This window comes from Narcine bancroftii, chromosome 5 (assembly GCF_036971445.1).
Source record: "Narcine bancroftii isolate sNarBan1 chromosome 5, sNarBan1.hap1, whole genome shotgun sequence".
NCBI lineage: Eukaryota > Metazoa > Chordata > Chondrichthyes > Torpediniformes > Narcinidae > Narcine > Narcine bancroftii.
In genome coordinates, this window is record NC_091473.1 from 51,488,310 (window position 1) to 51,515,486 (window position 27,177).

The 27,177-nt window shown below is 41.3% G+C and overlaps 1 protein-coding gene across 5 annotated transcripts in view; it reads left to right on the forward strand.

The window, feature by feature from the left end:
• Positions 1-27,177, forward strand: part of LOC138763377 (host cell factor 1-like) — a 141,431-nt gene that overhangs the window by 8,807 nt on the left and 105,447 nt on the right. For all 5 annotated transcript variants that reach the window (XM_069937426.1, XM_069937428.1, XM_069937430.1 and 2 more), the window contains exons 2-9: positions 4,927-5,075; positions 6,928-7,088; positions 11,049-11,257; positions 13,151-13,235; positions 13,341-13,447; positions 14,099-14,278; positions 17,155-17,517; positions 23,240-23,415. In XM_069937426.1, coding sequence (XP_069793527.1) covers positions 4,927-5,075; positions 6,928-7,088; positions 11,049-11,257; positions 13,151-13,235; positions 13,341-13,447; positions 14,099-14,278; positions 17,155-17,517; positions 23,240-23,415 — 1,430 coding nt within the window. The remainder of the gene's footprint in view (positions 1-4,926; positions 5,076-6,927; positions 7,089-11,048; positions 11,258-13,150; positions 13,236-13,340; positions 13,448-14,098; positions 14,279-17,154; positions 17,518-23,239; positions 23,416-27,177) is intronic.

The window sequence follows — 27,177 nt, forward strand, 5'->3', positions numbered from 1 at the left end:
AGGCACAACAGTGCGGCCCACAGTGCAGATATGAATTGCAGACCCCTGTCCAAAATGACGGGAGCCAGGAGGCAGAAATGCACCACCCAGGCGGAAACTAGGGCCCTGGCGCACAACTCTGTGCAGGCGTCTATCTCAATTCCCTTGACACTGGTGGGGGGGCCAACAATGTCTTCATGCTCGAACCTCCATTGTGTTAGCCTTCATATGCCATTGTACCATGGTGATTTGGCAGTCTGCACTTTCTAGCCCAGTGCCTGACCTGGTTTCCGAGTCTATGTCACATGAACTTATTGGAGATCAGCTGAATGGTCACCCAGATGGAGGGGTGGCCAATGTAGTCATTCTGGGTCACAGTGAGAGAAAAAAGGAATCTGACTCAACTGGTGTCCTGTTGGAAAACTGTTTATTTGTTCACACATGTGCGTGTTTTAAACATTCCTCCCAGGAACCCCCATGCACCACAGGGTGGAAATGACATCACTTTCCGGCCTGTGGTTCACCCCACAGTCAGAGTCCTCCTTGTTGCTGACATCAGCGGTTCACACATGACTTTGAGTCGGTTCGAACTACTCTTAGGCAAGCCACCACACCTGCATCAACCACCACCTCTGACAGCTTATACCATACTCCCACCATCTTTTATGTAAAAAAAAACTTTCTTGAAGGTGATAGAAAAAGGGATATGCCAGGTCATGAGGTTATAGATTAGTGGTTTTCAATCTTTTTCTTTCCACTTACATAGCACTTTAAGTAATCCCTATGCCATCGGTGCTCTGTGATTAGTAAGGGATTGCTTAAGGTGGTATGTGAGTGGGAAGGGAAGGTTGAGAACCACTGCTCTAGACTCGATTGTTATTGAAATATTTTGCTTGAGAAAAATTGTCATTGGCCCATTTCCTTTGAAGTTATGAAATCGTGCACATAATGAGCTTATTAGAGATGATTAAAACAGTGGTTTTCAAACTTTTTCTTTCCACCCACATAAGCAGTCCCTTACTAATCATAGAGCATCTATGGCACAGGGAATACTTCAAGTGATATGTGAGTGGAAAGAAAAAGGTTGAGAACCACTGTTACAGATTTTGATGGTGAACATGTCTGCTGATAGTCCCCTTGCCAACTACACCAAAATAATAGCATCATATTTCCATTCTCAGCAAAGATCTGCTGTTTAAAATGGTTAGTCTAAACTATGTTCATCTGAATGTAATACAAACTTTGCAGGATTAATTAAAATTGAAAGTAAAGGCATCAAAGTGAAATTTAAGGAAGCCTGAAATTAATTAAATAAATACACAGCTATGAAACAAGCAATATAGCAAAAGCCAGAAACTTTTCAAATTTTAAGCAGCTACTAGATTTTACCTTCTAATAGATTTTTGGCAGAGACCAGATCTGAAGCTGTAAGCTGAAATTTGTAAAATTAAAATTCTTGCCACCAGTACCTTAACTAACAAATGGAGGGGAGATAATATGCGTTACACCAGTTTCTAATTCTATGGATTACAATTCTATGAGAGACCCAAGTTAGTTTTTTAACAATCCCACTTAAATTGAATTCAAAAACAATTAGTGAATCTAGCATTTTGATCTGAATGTTAACTAATAAATATCCTCTTGCAGAAAGGGAGAAAAACAGCACAAGTGCCTCTGTTCTACACAAACACCAATAAATAAAGTAACCTCAGATTCACCGCCCAATTAGGTTTGGGTCTTGATGTTAACTGGACATAAAACAAGGTCAATCTTTGGCAATTATATTCCAATCAAAACCATTCCATTATATAAACCAATTGGATATTAAATCACATGATTGACCATAAATTAAAAATCAGAAGTAACCAACTCAAACCCCATTGGAAAAAATGTCTTTAGTTCAGCCAAATTCCTTAATTTGGTGGAAGTTAATCCAATATCGCAGTGAGTAATTATGAATAACCCATCTTAAGATGAGACTCCATATGCCAACTGAAGAATACTGCCAGTGTTAACTTCCTGTGCTTACCAAAAGTAGGAAATCTATCATTACAGTCTGGTGATCAATTCTGTTGCAGGATTTTGGCAGAAAGGGCAATTTGTTTGTACTGTAGTGAGGTCACTAGGTTATAGCTCTTGGTTTATAGACCTAAGGCTGTAGCTCAAATCCTCAGGAGAAGAAAAGACACGTACCAGTAGAGTGTATTTGACACTGGGTTTATTCAGTGGCAGCTCTACCTTTTATAGTCAGGCCGGCCGCGTCACCACCGGGGTGCGGCTTGAGCGGGCCGGCTACCGATTGGTTACCTCAGATGCCTGGGCCCCGATTGGGCCCCCTCCAATCCACTGGTGGTGATTGGCCAGTTTCACTGCTCTGCCAGCAGCCTATGGAAATGAGCATTTCAGCATTTGACGCGCCATTTCCTGTGTCTGCCTGTGTCCGTCTACACGACCCCCCCCCAGAACCGGCAATCAGGGCACTGTTTTTAGAAGGCCGACCCCTGTGCCATTGGGTCGGGAGCTGGTCAAAGTCCAAGTAGGCTGGTTTCAAACGGTCAAGTGTGAAAGTCTCTTCCCTGCCGCCAATGTCCAAAACGCAGGCGGAACCATTGTGTCACGGTATAGCCCCTCGTAAGGCAACTGTAGAGATGGCCGGTGAGCCCAGCACCAACACATATTTACAATCAGTAAAGTTCTTTGGGATGTAAGCGCAGGGTTGGCCATGGGGTCTCGGTTTACTGGGGGCCAGGTTGCCTAGGCGGTCGCATAGTCGGGACAATGTGGTCACCAGGGGCTCCTCTAAATCCTCAGGGGCCATCACAAATTCGCCTGGGATGAATAGACTAACTCGGCAGAGGATGCCTCAAGGTCCTCCTAACGGGACCCAAGAGAGTTCGTCAGCCCAGTTAGGTCCGGTAGGCCTTCCACCAACCTGATGGCCTGTGGGTGACATGCTGTGCTATGGTGGAGTTGGGTCCACAGACTGGAAGAAAATTGGGCCTCCCTGTCCGATGTAAGGTGTTCAGGGACCCCAAAATGCACTACCCAAATGTTGAGTAAAGTCCGTGCACATGCTTCTGATAGTGGCACAGCCTTTGTCCATCTGATCATCTGGTCGACCATTATGAGAAGGTAATGTGCGCCTCTGGATATGGGTAGGGGCCCTACAATGTCAATGTGAATGTGACTGAAGTGGAAACATGCTGGTTCGAATGTCTGTGGAGGAGCTTTGATATGAATCTAGATTTTGGATGACTGGCACTGAGTAACAAGTCCTGGCCCACAGGGCAAACTCTTTGCGGAGGCCATGGCAAACACCATTTTGACTGTAGTCCTGATGGCGGAGTGAGCCAAGTTGTGGACTGAGTCAAAAACCTGTCTCTTCCATGCAGCCAGAATGTCCGGGTGAGGTTTATCTGTCAAGGTGTCGCAGAGCAGCATGCGATTTCTGGGGGCAATCTGGATGTCCTCCAGTTGTAAGCCAGTGAGCGCTGTCCAGTCAGCCAGGGCCACTTAGTCGATGCCAGGGGTAGGGTGGTGCACCACCAAGATAGCTGGGCAGGATAGGACGTCGGCTACCATGTTGACACTGGGTTTATTCAGTGGCAGCTTTGCCTTTTATAATCAGCTCAGCTGTGTCACCACCAGGGCGTGGCTTGAGCAGACCAGCTGCTGATTGGTTACCTCGGATGCCTGGGCCCTGATTGGGCCCACTGCGATCCACCGGCGGTGAATGGTAAGTTTCACCACTCTGCCAGCGACCTATAGAAATGGGTGTTTCATCCTGCACGATGCTTTGCCAGTCGCAGCGTTCAATGGCCATTTCCTGTGTCAGACTGAGGCGTGGGCCACTACAGTACTTACATTTTGACAAAGTTCATCTCATTACTGTGCTGATGTCTATTAACTCTGCAGCCAGTGTAAATTAATGGATATGAAGTCATTTTGTGTGGTAATCACTAAAATGATTTTGCATCACTAATTCAGCTCAAGAGAATGTTTTGAAATTGACACCTGAAATTAAAGTCCCACGGCACCAGAATAATTAGTTCATGTACTGCTTCCAGCTGGTTCAAGAGTAAAGGACAAAAGAAAATAATCCAACTTTAAATCCTTCATTCGATCACATACTTAAAAATGACATTTATGCTGTGCAACAAGTGGATTGTCTTTGATTCTATGCATAGCTCTAATTAAACTTTTATCACATTTATCACTTGTAGATTTACTACTAATAGAATATGAACCTTTATTTATATCTGATGTGTAACCTAATCTCACCTCTTCTATTTCATCAAGCCAAAGTAACAATTGACAGTAAAATGAGGTGCAGAAACTGCTGAAATATTTACCCATTATTCCTTGCCTCCTGTCTAATCCTTGCAACATGCATAAATCCCACACATCCATAATTCTATTAGTCTATAATTAAATCCATGCCAGCCACTTGCATTCTCTGAACCTCATTTTATTTGTCCCCCACCAAATTATCCAATTTAAAATCTGTGTTCTTTTCTATCCCTTCATTTTCCTACAGCCAAATATTGACAGTTTATTCTCCATATAACCACTCTTCCCCCATCATGTGGTTTTTCATTTCCTATTCTCAGAAACTTTCCCCTCTGCCTCTTGTCAACTAAAGCACCAAATATCTCTCAACTTTTCCATCCTCCATTTCCTTTCCTAATGCCACCAACACATCCTGCGAAGTACCTTGTGATTTGTATTAATGTGCTAGTACTGGATTCTGGAAAAAAAATATTCTGCCTGGATGTGGGCAAGTGAGGTGGAATGTAAAATCTTATTGGACTCCAATTCATTTTGTGAAGCAGTTGGGAGCACATTTTTTGCATTCATAAAGATTGATGTTAGTAAAAGCAATTGGCCTTTCTAAGCTTATAGGTAATTGATCACTGTATTAAATATTTTAATTTTCTTTGCCATCAGCAACGAACCAGTGGTTCATCCCAGCAGTGAGGGGAGATATTCCTGCAGGATGTGCCGCATATGGATTTGTGTGTGATGGTACTCGCCTTTTGGTGTTTGGTGGCATGGTGGAGTACGGAAAGTACAGTAATGAGTTGTATGAATTACAGGTAAGTTGAGAAGAATGTGAACTTCCCAATAACTTCTTACTTAAGCTGACAGTATAATTTTTGAAGGAAATTGAACTGCTAAAGTGTATTTCATAATTACAGGGTAAGTGGGCTCTAGGCTTTGCTATAAATACTGCTTTATTCATACTGGTATCTGGGCCCCGCCTGCCAGTTCAGGTGAATGAGGAAATTCCCACAGCACCAATGAAAGAAGAGTTCTGTATACTAAAGATAAATTCACCATTTGTGGAATTGCACTGTCTCACAAGATTAACTACCTGTTCTTTGGGCCATTGAGGATTTGTTATGAAGGAACCGCCATTTGAGCTTTAAAATTTTAATATTTTACACACTTCAAAGATATTTTTCCCTCAGCTGGCAATAGTAACTGAGTTGAAGATCTTCCTCATTATACCAGCATAAATCATCACTAGGCAGGGGACAGGGTTGAAAGATTGTTAGAGCTTGAGTTTTTTTAATTGATTTTTGAACCATCAAAACACTCCACTGACCTACTAGGGAAAATAAAACCATGAAAATCTCATGATGGCACTGAAGGTCAACCATGGGGATTTTACATTTTGTATTCATTGCTATTAAAACTTGTGCATAGTCAAAAAGGATTGTTCAGTTCTTGGGGTGCCCTGATCATTGAAGTTGATGAAGAGACCAACAGAGTAAAAACATGGACAGAAATGGGACCAAAGTGCAATCGCATGAAAGAAAATAAAGATGTTACAGCAGATTAATTAAGGCTATTCTGTCAATGCTGCAATGCTGTCACCATAATTATTACTGTAAAAATCAGCTGTTGATTTCAGAGCACTTACCTTGTAAAGTAAAAAATAATTCCAGTATTGACTAATTAAAATGAAAAGAATGTATGAGGAAAAAGAGGATGCCAGCCATGAATCTGGGGTAGTAATTCATTTGGAGACGATTGCTGAATCAAATGGATGTACTCAAAAGAACTATTTTGCAAAAAGACCCCCTTGTACTGAGAGCATGTCATTCACATGCCAGCTTTATAGTGACTATTTGGCACAGGATTTTTTAAGTGATTTCCAAGTCTGAAAACATGGTGAATGTTCTTTTTTTTCAAAAAATCATGTAATATTTTTTCAAGTCTTGTGGTTCTCAAACATCTGAAGTTTATCATATGTGACTCCTTCATTAAGCAAGTGTGACCACCCCTGCTCTAAACCTTTCCCATCTATGTGCCTGTCCAAATGTTGTAATTGTACCAGACTCTATCACTTCCTCTAGAAACTACATATTCTCTGTATGCAAAATTTGCCCCTCTTAGATTTCTCTGCTCCAAAGAGAAAAGTCTCAGCCTATCCAACCTCATTGCATAACAAGCCCTCCAGACCCCTAAAATCCTGAAAGACATTTAGACAGGTACATGGATGGGAAAGGTTTAGAAGGATATGGGCCAAATGGAACTAGCTCAAGTGGATAACTTTAATTTTGCTGCTAAAACAAGGTGACAATCAAACTTGGGATTGTACCTCAAATGCGATCACTAATTTATCATGCAAGTTAAATGTTGCTTTCTCCAGAGTGTTTGATTACTCGAATAATATTAAGGATTAGATTGTTCCCTTTAAGGAATTATCAAAAAAATAGTTTAGAATTATTTTCTGGAATACACAGGGCTGATAATTAAATGTTTATTCTGGTAAGAAACATGTTTTGGAGAAGCAACTGTTCATCATGAAAGGGGTTGCTATATAATATTTGACCTTCAGAATTACTTTTAAATGCTCTGTGCATTTTTTTGCAGCCATTATGTAATTAACACCAAATGACAATTACCAATAATTTATGCAGCTTTACTCTTGTTTTCCAGGCAAGCAGATGGGAATGGAAAAAATTGAAAGCCAGAGCCCCCAAAAACGGTCCCCCGCCGTGTGCTCGACTCGGGCACTGCTTTTCAGTCATTGACAATAAATGTTATTTATTTGGGGGATTAGCCAATGACAGTGAAGATCCAAAAAACAATATTCCACGGTAAGATTGTTGTCTGTACAATTTTTGAAAGCCTCCTCTCCAACCATTAGATCGATCCAGAATTTTAGACCTGGCTTTATTTGGCAAAGGTTGAATTCCAAAGATGTGTGTAATTCAGCAGATTGGGAAATATAGAAGTACTCAGGTGATTTCTACTCTGACTAGGATTAAGGGACATACCTGAATCTGGAATTAAAAGGGGAAATTAATTTCTTCTTGTGCTTCTACTAGTTGTATAGTGTGGATATCAGCGCACTTGACCTTGGATAGCCAGCAGATGAACTAACATTTGTGCCACAAAGTTCTGGGGAATGTGTATCTCAAACTAGAAAGTTTCAAATCACCTATTCATGATGTTCAATGTCATTAGTGTCTGATTAACCTACTATGTGCAACTTCAAGGTCCCCTTTAGTAGAGTGGCTTCAACAGAAGGTCAGGCTAGGCATCTTGTTCCAATTGATTTGCCATCTCTCACCCTAAGCCTTTCCTCCATCAGCAGTTATGTGATGGAGTGCTCTCTACTTGCCCAAATGAGTGCAGCTCCAACAAATCCCAAGAAGATCAACTATGAAGGCAATTTGGGATTCAAATTCAAGTTTATTGTCACATGTACCAGGATGCAGAGATAGAGGTCATTTTGCCAGCAGACCAATTATCATCTGATATATAATACAACAAATAAGGCAGAGTAGATATAGATCATTTGGTACAGAGCAAAGGCAGAATCACTTTACCATTTTGACGTTCATTGAGGAACGTTGTAATGGCAGAAAAGAAACTGTTCTTGAAATTGACAGTGTGTGTGAGCTCACCACACTCATGAATCTTCTCTACAGAGGGGCATGAAGAGAGTGTAGCCAGGATGGGATAAATTTTTTAATATTGTTGACAGTAAAGATTCATTCGTCAGGATGCCCTTTATCAACTACAGTTTGGCATTTAACACCATCACCCCCTCAAAACTGATCAACAAACTCCGAGACCTGGGACTTAACACTTTACTGTGTAATTGGATCATGGATTTCCTCACCTCCAGACCACAGTGAGGATTGGTAAGAACATCTCCACAATCTCCATCAGTACCGGAGCACCACAGGCCTGCGTTCTTATACCCCTGCTCTACTCACTTTACACCTACGACTATGTGACTCAGTATGGCAATAACACCATCTACAAATTTACCAACGATACCATGTATAAAGAAAGGTGATGAGTCAGCATACAGGAGGAAGATTGAAAACTTGGCTGAATGGTGCACCTACAACAACTTTGCACTCAATGTCACCAAAACTAAGGAGCTGATTGTTGAAGGGAAAACGGGTATACAATCCAGTGATCATTGGGGGTCAGAGGGTGAGCAAATTTAAGTTTTTGGGAGTCACTATCTCAGAGGATCTTTCCTAGACCCAACACACTAATGGCATTGTGAAGAAAGCACTTCAGCACTTCTACTTCCTCAGGAGTTTGTGGAGATTTGGTATGACACCAGAAGCCCTGGCAAATTTCTACAGATATGTGATGGAAAGTGTGCTGTTCGGCTGCATCACAGTCTGATATGGGAACATCAATACCCATGAGCGTAAAGCCCTTCAAAAAGTAATGGACACAGCCCAGGACATCACAGGCAAAACCCTCCCCACTGTCGAGAACATCTGTTGGAGAGCAGGAGCAATCATCAAGGATCCACACCACGCAGCTCATGCTTTGTACTTACTGCCATCGGGAAGGAGGTATGGGTGCCACAAGACTCACACCACCAGGTTCAGTAACACCTACTTCCCCTCCACCATCAGACTCCTCAATCAGGGACTCATTTAAGGACTCTTACTTGTCCACTTTATGTTCTTTTGTTTCTCTGTATTGCACAGTCAGTTGTATACATTCGTTATTTGTTTCCTTTTATTCGTTGTGTACAGTTTTTGTTTGCACTACCAATAAGTAGTTAATCTGCCTCGCCTGCAGGAAAAAGAATCTCAGAGTTGTATGTGATGTCTGACAATAAATCTAAAATCTGATTTTCTAAGGTAGTGAGAGTTAATGAGAGTCATGTTCACAACCCTCTGCAGTTTTTGGTATCACCCTTTAATGGTGCACGGATAGAAGCTGTTCATTTGGATCTCTGGGGAGGCAAAGGCAATGGTGCTCTTTTTTGGCCATTGCATCAATGTGGATGGACCAGGACAGATCACTGAAGATGTTTACCCCTAGGAACTTAAAAGCTGTATTCTGTCTCCACCTCAGCACCACTGGTGGGCCAGGTAGTGAGCTCCATCCCCTCCTCCAGAAGTCACTGACATTGATGGAGAGATTGGTATCCTGTTACTGAGCCACTAGTCCCTCTCACCCAACTCATTGTTGTTAGAGATCTTGATGACAGTGTTGTTATCACAATGGAGTTGGAGTGGTGTTTGGGCTCATAGTCATGGGTGTACAGGGAGTAGAGAAGGCCCCTGGTGTTGAGGATGATCGAGCCTGTTCAAGGATCTGACAGTGTTTTGAAATATCCTGTAAATGTAATGGCACTGATTTACCACAGTTTACAAAACAAATAAAGATTACACTCACTCGTTTCTTTCAGCATACCATGAAGTCGATTTTCTTTTATTATTCACTAGACACAACATTGGATTCTTCAACTCCCCAAACACCACACAGCTAAACCCCTCTGACCTTCTCATTGGCTCACTGCCACATAGGTGATCCTGACACTCTCACTTTCCTCCTCCTAATGAAGGTAAGTACACAACCGCAACATAATCATGGAAGTATGTGGCAGTGCCTGTGCAAGGCAGCATATCATGAGGGGTTGCACACTCTGGAGAGCAGCAGACTTGCACAGAGCATTAGAAACAGGGAGGACACCATATTGAGAAGGAGAAGCCTGGGAAGACGACTATACAGAGAAGATGACCATGGCAGTAAAGGGGCTCAGCAGCTGAAGGGCTGCGGGCTGCTGGCAACTTGAGGTCAAAAGACCCACATGCTTCTGGCTGTCGACGACCTCTGCAGACTGCTGGAGACTGGCCCGTGGTAATTGCGATTTGAGAGGGTGCTGAGGGCAAGAAGGGGTTATGAAGGCCTTGGGCTCTGAAGATTTCCTGATCAAATCAGAGGTTTGGATCTGGAACTTGAGTTGCCAGTGGTTTGAACAGGACTCTGTGGAGCTACAGAGGTTGCAGGAGCACTGGAGGTGAATCCATAGATACTCTGTGCCTCTGAAGGGTCTCTCTTGTTTCTCTTATCGTTTGGGGCACTGAGCATTGCTCATGGCAATTCTGTTTATGGCAGACAAAAGCTAAAGTTTATCATGCATATTAGATTTTTTGTACTATAATATTTTGTGACAATAAAAGGAAACTTAAATGTTGAAGGTGCTGTCATCATTCCTTACTGATTGTGGTCTGCAGGTTAGAAACCCAAGAATCCAATTGCAGGGAGGAGTACTGAGGCTAAGGTCACATAGTTTGGGGATGTGTTTGGTATGATTATGTTGAAAGTGGATCTATATTCGATTAAATAATAGCCTGATTAGGTGTCCTTGTCCAGGTGTTCCAAGGCTGAATGTAGGCCAGGGACATTGCATTGGCTGTGGACCTATTTCAGTGGTATGTGATTAAACTGGAGTGGATGGAGAGAGGCTAGAGGTCCTGTGAATCATGACCAACCTTTTGAAGCACTTCATAATGGTGGATGTCAGACCCACTGAACGGTATTCATTTAGGCCTGTCACTGCATTCTTCTTGGGCTTCTTCAGGATGGGTAACAAATGATTCCCAGATCCAGAAAAGAATCAATGATTAAATGGCAGGTTTTAATTTGAACTATTTATTGATACCATTCAGTACCTTCTTAGAATTTGAGCTTGTGACTGCTAGTTTACTAGCTTAGTACTATAAATACTGTACTGCTTACATTATATGTATTGCAATTTTCCTGATTGTGTTTTTCTTTTTTGGAAGGTATTTAAATGACTTGTATATATTGGAGCTTAAACCAGGGTCTGGAGTTGTAGGATGGGACATACCAGTCACGTATGGAACTCCACCCCCACCTAGAGAGTCTCACACGGCAGTTGTGTATCGCAGTAAGGATAGCAGTAAGCCAAAACTGGTCATCTACGGTGGGATGAGTGGCTGCCGACTTGGAGACCTGTGGATTCTGGATGTTGGTAAATGTTTCTATTTCTCTGTTGATAGCAGGAAATATAGTATCTTTCAAAGACTCACTCCCATTTGAAGAAGTGTGTCTGTATGTTGCTTTCCAGTCTATTTGGTGCAAAAAATGAGCGCCTGGAGAAACTCAGCAGGTCAGGCAGCATCTGTGTAGGCAAAGTTGTAGGCAAGGTCTCAACCTGAAACCTCAATATTTCTATATATCTTTCATAGATGCTGCTTGACCTGCTGAATTGCTTAGCGTTTTTTTCATCCTGCTGCTTGGAGGACCATCTCCTGGTAGGAGTAGCATATAGTTGCTGAATGTGTTCTCGTAAGATGAAGCTGCATTAGAGATTGAGGTGGTCATAACATAAATGTTTAAAAGTTTGATGGAAAATGCAGAAATATAAATAAGGTTTGATATGAAAGCTTCCTGCTGTATTTCAGTACATGTGACAATAAAACAATTCAAATCAACTCCTTCCCCTCTTTATTTTTCCTTTTGGTCTTTTACCCTGAAATTTTCTACCCCAGGTGGGGCATATTTGATACCAGATGTTGCCCTTTGTTTCTTGGCCAAATTGCATTGGAATTGATATCATGAATGTAGGTAGGGATAGTTGGGAGATATCACAGAGCTTGAAATTGATTATCTTAGACATCCAAGAACATTCAAGCTACGGCTGGCAGCAGATTTTGACCTTGAACCATTCTGGTTCACTTATTGAATGGACTCTGAAGACAGTTAAAGAGTTTACTCCTGAGGAAATGTTTGAATTGATTTGTTTATTATCATGTTGTACCAAGATACAGTTTTTTTAAAAAAAGCTTTGTTTTATATGCTATTTTAGGGAAGTTAATTCATACTGTAGTGCAATAATAATAAATAGACAGTACAGGGTATAAAGAAAATTACAGTTTGAAACTGTACAAGGGCATCATCTATTGCCTGCAGGAGATCCATTTAAGAGTTTGATAAAAACAGGAGAGAACCAGTCCTTGAATCTGGAGGTTCCCGATTTCAAACATGTATATCTTCTGCCTAACAGAGGTGGGGGGAATGGGGGAGAGGGCAGAGAAGAGAATGTGACCAAGGTGGCATGGGTCCTTTAAGATGTTAGCAGCTTTCCTGAGACAGAGGGAGTGTAGACAAAGATGATGAAGGGGAGGTTGGTTTGCGTATGACCTGAGCTGCATTTCTGCATTTCTTGCAGTCAGGGTGGCACGGTTGGCGTAGCGGTTAGCGCAACGCCTTTACAGCGCAACGCCTTTACAGCGCCAGCGATTGGGATCGGACCTGGGTTCAAATCCTGCACTGTCTGTAAGAAGTTCGTATGTCTTCCCCGTGTCTGTGTGGGTTTTCTGAAGGCTCCAGTTTCTTCCCACCCTTCAAAAAGTTAACTGGGTGTAAATTGGGTGGCATAAACTCATAGGGCCAAATTGGCCTGTTACAGTGCTGTATGTCCAAAAAAGATGTTTAATTAAAGTTCAGCAGAGCATTTACCTTACCACACTGATGCAAGTTTGAAGACAAATTCTGAAAGATGCTTTGGTCATCAAATGATAACTGCATCAGAAGGAGTCAAGTCGCCTCCTCTTTCCCGTGCCATTCCTTTGAAACTGGTCCCATTTACCATTTTTACCCTTAGCCCTACAAATTTTTACCTTTAACCCAATGCCTGTTTGGAAATTTCCAATACAAAAACAGGCAGGTCATTCCCAGACTGTTGCAACTGGCTGTGTTTACAACAGCACCAATATTCTTGTCATTACAATCTTGGTTCTTTGTTCAGTTACTGTCTGTGCCCTGACCCTATCCCTGCTGGAAGTAATAATTTAACTCTAATTTACTTAATGATTCTTCTGTACATTCAGATTTCTAAAACTATTGCATTTATGTATTGCAGAGAATTTAACATGGAATAAGCCAGAAGTTTCTGGAGTTCCACCCTTGCCCAGAAGCTTGCACTCTGCCACGATGATAGGGAGCAAGTGAGAAACTCTACTACACTTAAGAACAAGTGCAATGAAGTGTTAACATTTGTGCTGTTGTATAGCTATTCAGTAACACATTTAATTTTAATGTCCTTTTTCCAGAATGTATGTTTTTGGTGGCTGGGTTCCCCTTGTGCTAGAAGATGTCAAAGCTCCCACACATGAGAAAGAATGGAAGTGCACAAATACCTTGGCATGTTTGGATCTTGGTATGATATATTGCTTCTTGACTCCTATCTCTCCATTCCTGTACTAGTTGATTAATAGTAAATCCTCAGTGGAAGAGAATTAATTCCAAAATCAATTATGATTTTGATGATTTGTCCATGTGCATTAAAAATTCAGAATATAGTGAATTGGAACAACTGTATTCTTATAGGTTGATACTCAAAATTTTCAATTTGTCTTTTGTGTGTCTGAATCATGAAATGAGATTACTGATAGGTATCTGGCCAGCATAGCATTTAGTACCACAGAACACTAAGCACAAAAACAGGCCCCTTGGCCCATCTAATTAGATCTGAACTAATTAGATCTGAACTATTATTCTGCACAGTCCCACTGAACTACACCCAGACCATACCCCTCCCATCCATTTTTCTTGAATATCAAAAAGGAGCCCACATTCACCACTTCAGACTCTGTGGGTGAAGAGATTCCCTTTAAACATCTCTCCTTTCACCCTTAACCTGTGTTCTCTAGTTCTTGTTTCATCTAACCTCAGTGGACAAAGCCTCCTTTCATTTACTCAATATCCCTCATAATTTTATGAATACGAATGACTGTTACTTGGTGTGGAGTTATGTTTGTGCACTAGTGCATCTTTCACTTATTAATTTCTTCATTCTCCTTCAAACTAGAAACCATGAATTGGACTCAAATCTCGACCGAATCATTTGAGGATAGCATCCCTCGTGCTAGAGCTGGTCACTGTTCGGTCTCTATAAGCACGCGTCTCTATGTGTGGAGTGGTCGAGATGGCTACCGAAAAGCTTGGAACAATCAAGTCTGTTGTAAAGACTTGTGGTATCTTGAAACAGGTACATACTGATTAAGGATTGGTTTGCAATTTTACAGGATCATAATTTGGTATATATTAAATTTTTCAGATGTATGGCAGTAATCTATTCATTATTGTGTTGTTCATTATGGAATTCTACTACGCGCACTGTCGTCACTGCATGTTCTTCATTACATCAATTAATGTACATCAAGAGAAATTGCAAGGAATGCCCTTAGTTTATAAAAGCCCCTCTGAAATAAAAAGACCTGTACAAATCACTTCTTATTTGAAAGATTTTAAATAATTCTGAGAAGCTGGATAGAATAAAACTATTGTGGCCAAGCAGTACATTAAAGAATATAATTAAAAGAATAAATGGGCAGGGGAGTGTGCAAAATTGTTGGTCAGTGGAAGACCTGACCAGAAAGATTGGTTAAAACAAGTAATGTTAAATGCTGGAAGTTAATTGATATGTAAAAAGAAAAGGGCAAGGGAATAGCCTTAGTTCATTCAATAAAATGATTTGTTCCATACAATAATAGTCAAAGATAGTTATACTAAACAAGGGTGAAATAGGAGGAAAAGAAAGCAAGCTGCTAAACCATAATCATAAAATCACACAATGCTGGAGAAGCTCAGCTGGTCAAACAGTGTCCTTTATGTAGTAAAGGTAAAAATACATCATCGACATTTTGGGCTTGAGCCCTTCATCATGCCGCAGGCATCCGAACAAAAGAGTGGGGGTGGGGGGGGTGGCAAAGGCAGGAGATGAAAGGTGGAGCAAGGAAGGAGGGGACAGCAGCAATGAGGATGGATGGCTGAGTGGGTAAGTGGGAAGGGAGGGGAGAACAAGAAAGAAGGAAAGGGGATGGGGAAAGAAAAGGTGAGCAGGTTTAGTAGAAAGCAGAAAAGTCAATGTTAATGCCATCTGACTGAAGAGTGTCCAGATGGAAAATAAGGTGTTGTTTCTCCAATCTGCGTCTGGTCTGGGTGAGATAGTGCATAATGCCAGATGTTGCTCCTCCACTGGGCATAGGGGAAGGTGTCAGGAGGCGATTTGAGGAAATCACAGAGGGAGCAGTCCTTGCAGAAGGTTGAGAGGGGAGGAGAAGGAAAAATGTGTCTGATGTTGGGATCCTGTAGTAAGTGCTAGAAATTCTGGTAGATAATGTGTTGGATGCAAAGGGTGGTAGGGATGTGGAATGAGCTTCCGGCAGCCGTAGTTGAGGCGGGATCATTTAAGGATAGACTGGATAGTTACATGGAGAGGAGAGGACTGGAGGGGTATGGACCGGGTGCTGGTCAGTGGAACTAGGAGGGTGGGAATTTGTTACGGCATGGACTAGTAGGGCCGAACTGGCCTGTTCTGTGCTGTAAGTGGTTATATGGTGGGTGATAGGTGAGGATGAAGGAATTCTACATTTGTTGCTTCTGGGTGTAGAGGGGCCAGGGCAGTTGAACGGGAAATAGAGGAGATACAGGTGAGGGCCGAGTTGATATTGGTGGAGGGGAAGCTACATTTGTGGAAGAAGGCAGACATTTCAGAAGATCTGAACTGGAAGACCTCATCTTGAGAACAGATGGGGCGGAGATGGAGAAATTGAGAGAAGGGGATAGAATCCTTGCAGGGGACAGGGGTAGACCAGGTAATATTTGGAGTTGGAGGTTTTGTAGTATATGTCAGCTAAAAGCGTCTCCTGGGATGGAGACAGAAGGATACAAGAAGGGGAGAGTGTTATTGGAGGTGAGTTTGAGATCAGGGTGGAAGTTGGAGCAAAGTTGACAAGTTCATCGTGGTTCATCATGAGGCAGACCCAATGTGGTCGTCAATATATCGGAGGAAGAGTTGAGGGGTCTTGCCTGTGTCGTCTTGTAAAATGGTTTGCTCCACAAAGCCCACAAACAGACAGGCATAACTGGGACCCATGGCTACTCCTTTGATTTGGAGTAAGTGAGATGAGTTAAAGGAGAAGTTATTTAGAGGACAAGTTCTGCCAGGTGGAAGAGGATGGTGGTAGAGGGTGACTGGTTGGGTCTTTGGTCCAGGAAGAAGTGAAGCCCCAAACAGGCTTTTCAAGTGAAGCAACAGGACTTATTTACTGCATCTGGTGCTCCCTTTGTGGCTGGCGTTCTCTACACTGGAGAGACCAGTCACAAATTGGGAGATCACTTCACTGAGCAACTCCTCTCCATCAACAGTGACCTCCCAGAAGCCAACCATTTCAATTCCGATTCACAATCCCAGACTCTCATGGCTGTCCATGGCCTTATGCACGATCTCACCCAGACCAGCCGCAGATTGGAGAAACAACATCTTATTTTCCGTCTGGGCACTCTCCAAACAGATGGCATTAACGTTGACTTTTCTGCTTTCTTCTAAACTTGCTTGCCATTCCTTTCCCCTCCTCCTTTCCTGTCTTTCCAGTTCTCCCCTCCCTTCCCCCTTTTCCACCCATCTATCCTCCTCCCCCTCATTGCTGTTGTTCCCTCCCTCCTATTTCCACCCATCATCTCCTGCCTTTGCCACCACCCCCCTCCCCCCTACTTTTTGTTTGGACACCTGCCGACATTTTCGCACACTTGGATGAAAAGCTGAAGCCCGAAATGTCTTTGCTACATAAAGGACACTGTTTGACCTGCTGAGTTTCTCCACATTTTGTGTTTTTACTTCAACCATAGTGTCTGCAGATTTTCATGATTTAAATCATAAGCCAGAATTCATTGTCAGGGAATGCTTATTTGTTCCTGAACTGTTGTCAGCAACAGAATGAGGGCAAGAGTTCTACAATCACTGCAGATGGATAGCGGAGGGTAACTGAGTTCATTGGCTCTCACCATGCTATTTTCCCCCACTTGCACTTTTTTTTTTGCTATCCTTTTAATATGAAAATTATTTCCTTTGCTTTCTAATAGAAAAGCCACCTGCTCCAAGCAAAGTCCAGTTGGTTCGAGCAAGTACCAATTCCCTGGAGGTCAGTTGGGCATCTGTATCGACTGCAGACAGTTACCTACTTCAGCTGCAGAAGTACGATGTGCCAGTAGCCACTGCTGCCACGACCCCTTTGACAAACTCTGTACTTTCGAGCACTCGGCCGCCCAGCAGTCCTGCTCCTGCAGTAGCTGCGCCAGTGTCACCTTCACCGACACAACTAGCAATCCGCTTAGTTACAAAGACTGCAGCCACACTGGGGACACAGGCTACACCCCTTACTCCTGCTGTTACATCACCAGCTGTGCTCAGGATTCCCACTGCCGTAACCTCTCCGCGCGCGCCAGGTAAGGAACCTACTCCTGATTTTATTTTTGGTAGAAAATTATTAACGGGTGCTTTTTTTAAAAAATCTAAGACATATTTAGTAGCAGAGAATTTATTGATAGAGGTTCAAATGTGAATGTGCAACTATTAATATATAAATAATCATCATTTGTATTGAAAATGACAAACTATGGTAAACCAAGATTGACAACATTATAGAGATACTGATGATTTGATGCATGGTTTTCCACCAGATGTTAGTGAAAATGTTGAAGTTTGCTGCCTTGAACCAGAGTTTATGATAGAATAGAATAGCTATGATCACCTTGATGTTCAGTTGAAATAAGTCTTAATTTAAGCAATCCTGCCTATTGGGCAATCATTCTGACAGCTAAGAGTTGAAGGAAGGGTTGAGAGTCACAGCTGAAGAGCTCCATCCCATTGTACATGTGTTGCATGGAAGGAGTTTAAAGATGGATTTTTGGAAATTGGTCAGAGAAGTGAGTTGGTGGGGGTGAGGGAGCTACTACAAAAATTAATGGCTTAGGTACAGAAAATGCAAAATGCTGGGAATGCTCAATGGGTCAGGCAGCGGCTCTGGAGGAAAATCACAGTTCTAAATCAATATCTTCTGATGAAAAGTCATCAATTTGAAACTAACTTCATTCCAGAAATCCTCTGAGTATTTCCAACATTCTCTGAATTTTTTTCCATATTTGTAATCCCTTCAGAATTTTCTTGCTTTTAACTAAGATAAGTACCAGGTGATTGTGGGCCACCAGCTCTATGACAAATGGAGAGGATGGTATTATCAACCACATCAAAGGTCACAAAAGAGCAGGAGATTGACATTGCCATAAAACTGGGAGGGACTGTCGAGCTGAAAGTTTGAGAAAGATGAAAATAGGTTTCCAAGACAATTTAGGCAAGTCCAATAAATGGGCAAAATATTTGACAGATGCTCTGGCATGGCTTAGTGTAAAGTTATCTAGTTCTATAGGGAAAACGTGATGATTATGCATCAGTATTTTTCAAAGAAACATGGTTTCCTTTACACACTAGTTACTGAGACCAAATGTGCAGGTGTAGCAAGCAACTGAACAGCCAAATGAAATTTTAATCCAGTTGTTTCTTCATTAACTTTATTGTAACCAGCACTTTTTTCTTAAAAAATTTAAACACGGTCTTTAAATTCTTCAGCTGCCTTCGTTGGTTTAGAGCTCTGTTTAGAGCTCTGGGTCATTTCCCAACCAAAGCCTCAATAGGTAACTTTGATTACAGCTATTTTAGTACTATTTTATTTAGAGAAATGTTAAATGCAGAGTTGTGGACATTCATTTGCGAGATTACAAATGTTAAAAGTATTTGGTAAAGGAAGGAGGTGGATAATCCAATAGGTTCCTTGAGCAAGGGATCAAAGGTGTATTTTTGGATCAAGTGATGGAATATTTGAGAGAGAAGGTTGAGGGTTTGGTGTAGTGAAAGAGGACTGTTACAAGTATCAGCTGGTGTGAGGTGGAAGGAATGTTGGGTGACCTTTATTACAAGAATGTAGGATTAAAGAATTGGGAGGTTAAATTGCATTAAAATGAATATCTTTCCAAGGATACAATGCCTATTTCAATCGTTAACAATTCCCTTAACAGAGAAATTCTTCAATAAACTAAAGAAAATAATAAGGAAATTCTTATGGAAAGGGGGGAAACCGAGATAGCGCTAGATAAATTTACAGAATGGTACAAACAAGGTGGTTTCCAGCTACCAAACTTAAAAATTATTATAGAGCAGCACAATTAAGATATCTATCAGATTTTTATCAAACAAGGGAAAAAGCAGATTGGACCAGGAGAGAGAAAGATAAAATAGGGGAGAAGGTACCAGAACATATACTTTATAAGTGGGATGAAAAACTGGTGCAATATAGAAGTTCACCAGTACTGCACCATCTGCTCAACATTTGGAAGAAGATTTACGTAGAAAGGAAAAAAGCAAATTACCAACTACCAAAATTATTATCGTTATTTTTTTTTTATTTTTTTATTTTTCACACTATGAACCATATTGACCAAAATACACATAAACATTTCCCTCTTGAATATACACAGTGTCATTATCCCCCCCTCCCTTCCCTCCCTCCTTCCCACCCCTCTCCCTACCCACTAAACATTCAACATATACGATACATTAATCCCATGAAACAATGTCATCACACAATGAAAATAAACAAGAAAATTGTGTCATCTACTTTTACACACTAGGTCAGTTCATTTCGTCTTCTCATTCTGTCATTTTAGGTGGTGGAGGTCCGTGGTAAAACTTCTCTGTTGTGTTCCATATACAGTTCCCAAATTTGTTCGAATACTGTAATGTTATTTCTTAAATTATATGTTATTTTTTCCAATGGAATACATTTATTCATTTCTATGTACCATTGCTGTATTCTCAGGCTATCTTCTGATTTCCAGGTTAACATTATACATTTTTTTGCTACAGCTAAGGCTATCATAATAAATCTTTTTTGTGCTTCATCCAAATCGAGGCCAAGTTCTATACTTCTTATATTACTTAGAAGAAAGATCTCTGGATTTTCTGGTATATTATTTTTTGTGATTTTATTTAATACCTAATTTAGATCTTCCCAAAACTTTTCCACTTTCTCACATGCCCAAATTGCATGTACTGTTGTTCCCGTTTCCTTCTTACAGTGAAAACATCTATCTGATACTGTTGGGTCCCATTTATTTAACTTTTGGGGCTTGGTGTATAGCCTATGTAACCAATTATATTGTATCATGCGTAACCTCGTGTTTATTGTATTTTTCATAGTTCCGGAGCATAGCTTTTCCCATGTTTCATTCTTTATCTTTATGTTTAGATCTTGTTCCCACTTTTGTTTGGGTTTACAGCTTATTTCCTCGTTCTCTTTCTCTTTCAGTTTGATGTATATGTTTGCTATAAATCTTTTAATTATCATTGTGTCTGTAATCACATATTCAAAACTGCTTCCTTCTGGTAACCTCAGCCTGCTTCCCAATTTGTCCTTCAAGTAGGTTTTCAGTTGGTGGTATGCAAACATTATACTGTTACCGTGAGTTATACCATATTTATACTTCATTTGTTCAAAGATAATAATTTATTTCCCGAAAAACAATTTTCTATTCTTTTGATCCCTTTTCTCTCCATTCTCTAAAGGAAAGGTTATCTATTGTGAAAGGGATTAGTTGATTTTGTGTCAATATTAATTTTGGTAGTTGGTAATTTGTTTTTTTCCTTTATATGTGAATCTTCTTCCAAATGTTGAGCAGATGGTGCTACCAAAATTATTATTGACAGAAAATCAACTAATCCCTTTCACAATAGATAACCTTTCCCTTAGAGAATGGGAGAGAAAAGGGATTAAAAGAATAGAAATGTGTTTTTTAGGAAATAATTTATTATCATTTGAACAAATGAAGTACAAATGTGGAATAACTCATGGTACAATGTTTGCATACCACCAACTGAAAATTTACTTAAAGGACAAATTGGGAAGCAGACTGAGATTACCAGTAGGAAGCAGCTTTGAATATGTGTTTACAGACACAATGATAATTAAAAGATTTATAACAAACATGTTCATCAAGTTGCAAGAGAAAGAAAATGATGAAATAAGCTGTAAACCCAAACAAAAGTGGGAACAAGATCTAAACATAAAGATAAAAAATAAAATATGGGAAAAGCTATGGTCCGGAACTATGAGAAATATAATAAATATGAGGTTACGAATGAAACAATATAAATGGTTACACAGCCTATATATTATGCCCCAAAAGTTAAATAAGTGGGACCCAACAGTATCAGATAGATGTTTTCACTGTAAGAAGGAAACAGGAACAACAGTACATGCAATTTGGGCATGTGAGAAAGTGAAAAAGTTTTGGGAAGATCTAAATCAGTTATTAAATAAAATCACAAAAAGGAACATACCAAAAAATCCAGAGATTTCTTCTATGTAATACAAGTAACGAATTAGGCCTTAAACTGGATGAAGCGCAAAAAAGATTTATTATGATAGCCTTAGCTGTTGCAAAAAAATGTATAATGTCAACTTGGAAATCAGAAGAGAGCCTGAGAGTACAGCAATGGAAATGAATAAATGTATTCCATTGGAAAAAATAACATATAATTTAAAAAATAAAGTCACGTTATTTGAACAAATTTGGGAACCGTACATAGAACACAACAGAGAGGGCTTACCGCGGACCTCCACCCCCTAAAATGATAAAATGAGAAGAAGATGAAATGAACTGACCCAGTGTGTAACAGTAGATGACACAATTTTCTTGTTTATTTTCATTGTGTGATGACATTGTTTAATGGTTTTTTTTTGTATTGTATATGTTGAACATTTAGTGGGTTTGAGGGGGTGGGAAGGAGGGAGGGAAGGGAGGGGGGAAAAAGGGGAGAAAATGACACTGTTGTATATTCAAGAGGGAAATGTTTATGTGTATTTTGATTAATATGGTTCATAGTGTGAAAAATTTTTAAAAATTTAAAAAAAGAATTGGGAGGTCTTGCAATATTAGGGAAGGATGCTGTGAGCTCACAGATGGTGCTCTGCATATGGTTTTGCTCTCTTTTATGTAAGGAATTACATATTTTCATTGGAGGTATTTCAGATTCCTAGGATGAGGAAGGTTAAGCAAATTGGCTTTGCACTCATTAGAGTTTAGAAGAATGAAAGGTGATTGTGTGGGGTGATTGGTACGGCCGATACTGAGAGAAATTTTCTTTTCTTGGGGGATCTAGAGTGAGGGGGCTCTATCCTGAAGAAGAATTTCTGAAGTTTATGAAATTTTAGCATTCTGCACTCAGAGACAATTGATTTTTGGACTAGGAGTTGAGGGTAATGTGGAACAGGCAGAAAGTATAACTGAGGCCATGATTAGATTTGCCATTATTTTTGTAATTGAGAAGCAGAATTTAAGGGTTCATTTTTGAGCAGCTAATTGGTCTTAGTTGTATAAAATTATAGCAGGATTAATATTGAGGTTTGTCTATCAGATGAGAAATTAGTGCGGACTTGAAAATCTTCCAGAGCGCCAAATGTAGTTTTCCTAACGGCAAAAGATTTTGTAACAATAGTTATCCATGGTTCACCTAAGTCAACTTTCTTTCACCTCCAACTCAATGTCAATCTCAGTATCACTGTTAATAACAACAAATTTATGTGGAGTATATCAAAGTGATTAAAATGACAAAATGTGCATGGCTGCATGGTTTTCCAACGAAGAGTTCACAAATGCAACAGTGGTGGGGTGGCATGTGATTCTATGAGGGTAGAAGATACCAACCAGAAATTTGTAAATGAAGCTCTATAGGTAGCCAAGCTCACAGGTTAGGCTTGACAAGGCCCTGAGGCACTTTGGAGATTTTTTTCCCTGTGGCTGTTCTTGTCTTCACTTAAAATGTTAAATTGAGATTCCATCAGGTAGGGATAATGGTGGGAGGAGGAGGAGGTCCATTCCAAAGGAGTCTAGGAGAGTTCTCCCTGACATTTATCCTTCACCCACACCAAAAGCAGAAGATTTGATGATGATTGCTGCTTGCAATAATTCATATAGTATAACAGAGACTGCACCTCAAAAATATTTACTAACCCTTTAATTCTCAGTGGTAACCCGAGAAGTGCTTTAGAAATGCAACTCTCTTAGTTCTTTGGCTTCTTCAGAATAATATTTAATTAACCTCTTTTTAATTTAGGCACAACAATGATCAGACCTGCAGCTGGCCAGACTGTGGTCACCTCAGCAACTTCAACCACACCCCTCGTCACTGTACAACGGCAAGTTGCACCTCAGGGTAAAGCACCTATCACTGTAGCAACTCTTCCACCGGGTATTCGTATGGTGAGACCAGCACAGACCACAGCAGGAACTGTAAGTTTTTGTTGCTTTGTGGTTCCTGTAGGGCACTGTGCGCCCAGGTGCAATTTTACATTCTGTGGCTTAAAATTGATTGTCTCTATACCCTTGATTATTGTCAAACATCAGCTTGGTGCAACTTAATGAAATCTTTTAGGAAATACAGTACAGTTGCTACTGTGTAAGCGAAGCTAGTGGGTTGAGACAAATGTTTAACTCACATTTTCTGCTCAAAAGCTTTTATAAATATGTCAAGAGGAAAAGATTGGTGAAATCCAGAGTAGGTCCCTTGCAGTCGGAATCAGGGGAATATATAATGGGGAATAAGGAAATGGCAGACCAATTAAATTCTTACTTTAGTTCTGTTTTTACAAGAGAGGATACAAATAACCTCCCAAGGATGTTGGGAAACATAGAGACTAATGCAAGGGAGGATCTGAAAGAAATCAGTATTTCTTAAGGACATGGTCTTGGGGAAATTGATGTGATTGAAGGCAGATAAATCCCAAGGACCTGATAATCTACATCCTAGGGTACTTAAGGAAGTGGCCATTCAGATAGCAGATGCTTTAAGAATTATTTTCCAGAACTCGATAGACTCAGGATCAGTACCCATGCATTGGAGGGTAGCTAATGTTACCCCACTATTTAAAAAGGGGGGTAGAGAAAAAGCGGGGATTTATAGGCCGATGAGCCTTACATCAGTAGTGGGCAAAATGATGGAATCCATTATTAAGGATGTAATAGCGGAGCATATGACTAGCAGAGAAGGGATCAGAAGGAGTCAACAAGGATTTACAAAAGGTAAATCATGCTTGACAAATCTATTGGAATTCTTTGAGATGGTGACAAGTAAAATAGATGGGGGAGAGCCAGTGGATGTGGTGTACCTGGACTTCCAAAAGGCCTTCGATAAGGTCCCGCATAAACAACTGGCTTCCAAAATCAAGGCTCATGGGATTGGGGGCAAAGTATTGATGTGGATTGAGAACTGGCTGGCAGGTAGAAGACAGAGAGTTGGGATAAATGGCTCGTTTTCTGAGTGGCAGGCGGTGACCAGTGGGGTGCCACAGGGATCTATACTGGGACCCCAGCTGTTCACAATTTACATTAATGATCTGGATGAGGGGATTGGATGTAATATCTCCAAATTTACAGATGACACTAAGCTAGGAGGGGTTGTGTGCATGGAAGAGGGGGTCAGGAAGCTCCAGTGTGATTTGGATAAATTGAGGGACTGGGCAGATACATGGCAAATGCACTACAATGTGGATAAATGTGAGGTTATCCACTTTGGTAATACAAACCGGAGGGCAGATTACTATTTGAATGGCAATAGATTAAGAGATGGGGAAGTGCAGAGAGACCTAGGGGTACTTGTACACCAGTCTCTGAAGGCGAGCATGCAGGTACAGCAGGCAGTTAAAAAGGCAAATGGTATGTTGGCCTTCATATCAAGAGGGTTTGAGTATAGGAACAAGGATACCTTACTGCAGCTGTACAGGGCCTTGGTGAGACCACACCTGGAGTATTGTGTCCAGTTTTGGTCACCTTATCTAAGGAAGTATGTTCTTGCAATAGAGGGAGTGCAGAGGCGATTCACCAGGCTGATACCTGGAATGGCAAGAATGACTTATGAGGAAAGATTGTGCAAATTGGGATTGTACTCCCTGGAGTTTAGAAGATTGAGAGGGGATCTCATAGAGACATAAAATTCTGACAGGACTGGACAGGATGGATGCAGATGGGATGTTTCCAATGATGGGAAAATCCAGAACCCGGGGCCATGGTTTGAGGATAATAGGCAAACCATTTAGGACCGAGATGAGGAGGAATTTCTTTAGCCAGAGGGTGGTGAATCTGTGGAATTCATTGCCACAGAGGGCAGTAGAGGCAGGTTCATTAAATATATTTAAGAGGGAATTAGATATATTTCTTCAGTATAAGGGTATTAAAGGTTACGGAGAGAAGGTGGGGACGGGTTACTGAACTTTAAGATCAGCCATGATCTCGTTGAATGGCGGAGCAGGCTCGAAGGGTCGAATGACCTACTCCTGCTCCTATCTTCTATGTTCTATGCTTGTTGTTACTACCTTCAAAGTGTTACTGAGAGAGGGACTTAAATGCTGGAAAGACCCAGCCAGTTTGGAAGTACAATTTTGGATCAATGACCTTTTTGTATGGAATCTGTTTTTAAAACCAAAGGTAGAGCTGAGAAAAGGGAAGCAAAAATTTAAAATTAAATTTGCAGAAACCATGTAATTTTCCCAAGTGGAAACTCCATGTGAGCGAACCAGAGAAATAATTATTGGAAGGTGTGATGTGATAATCCAGTTTGACGGGTCCACTCTCTCTCACTAAGACAGCCCTCACCCTCCACCCCAATGCAAAACATTCACATTGGACGCAACAACACACTGTCTCAGCAATTGCTACACACCGCAATCGATTTAATTTAGCAGAACTGGTTGATTCTTACCTTTGCAGCACAATAAGCAATTCCTCCCCCACCACCTCCAACCCATTACTGGCACACACCTTCTAATCGACTCTCCAATGACATCTGGCTCATGACCTAGAGTGGAGCTTGAGTTTGTCTGTTGGGCTTTATGCCCCCAGCCACCCAGTAGGGCCTGGCTCAGGTAGTAGCGAGATGTGTATTCCTTCAAAGGGTCCAATGGCAAGGTGTGGGAGGTCTTGACTTTGAATGACAGATGTAGTGCCTTCTGACCGGATTCACATGGCCACCCCTTGGGAGTCACAACATGCCACCAATCAGGTAAAGAACTAGTCAAGCCCTGGAGGGCCTCTGATAAACTGGCATGCACAACACATTAAACAGGTTCCCAGAACAATGAGAGTGATAGTAGTCACCCAGTGAATGATAGTGGACCACTAACTTCCCAGTGTCCTAAATGGCAACCAGTTCCCCTAAAAGGTGTTGAAAGTACTGGTCCCTTGCTTTTTGAATTTTGGTCACCAATTCTCTAATGTGATTGGTTAGGTGAGTGATATTCCCCCATCATCAGGAATGAAGGTGCTGCACTCTTTAACAACCTCAGCACAAGTGCCAATTTTGGCTGCGAGCTGGTAGTCCATAGCCATCCAGTTTTTGTATGGACATCATCTGGACCGCCACCAGCTCTACTACCATTTAAATCAGAGTGTCTTCTGTATGCTGCAATGCCACAGCTGTTTCCTTGAATAGTGGCTCAAGGATGCTGGTCATGGATATTACTTCCTGGGAAAGCCGGGCAGTGACGAACGGGGAAAATCGATCATCCAGAACCTTTCTACCTCAGTGATTGCCCTTTTGACCCAGCAGAAGGCTGGGTGCTTCCTGAGATCATTGAGGTGGTGGATTAGGCACAACCTAACCTGGAAAGCAGCATCCATTCCATCCCGTGGGGAGCCAGGGGTAGGCACAGTGACCACACATTCAGTGCGTGCCATTCAATGTCTAGGGGACTCCCACCTTCATTGGACCACCGGCTGTGGACACTAAAATAGCTGGGTACCTTTTCTGCTCGCACTCGTTGAGTCCTGCCAACTGGTTCGACCAGTGCTGGTGATACCTTCTGCACCAACATTCTTTAGCCCTGGGGAATCACTCTTAAGATTTGGGACTCTGGAATTGGCTAAATTGTAGGGAGGGAAAAACAAGCCCTAGAAACACCCATTCCATCAGGGATCGCTGGAGGAAAGATTGTGGACTGAGTGGATAAGGATGGTTGTGGACCACTACTGTTACAACCAAAATCCACACTTCATGGAGAT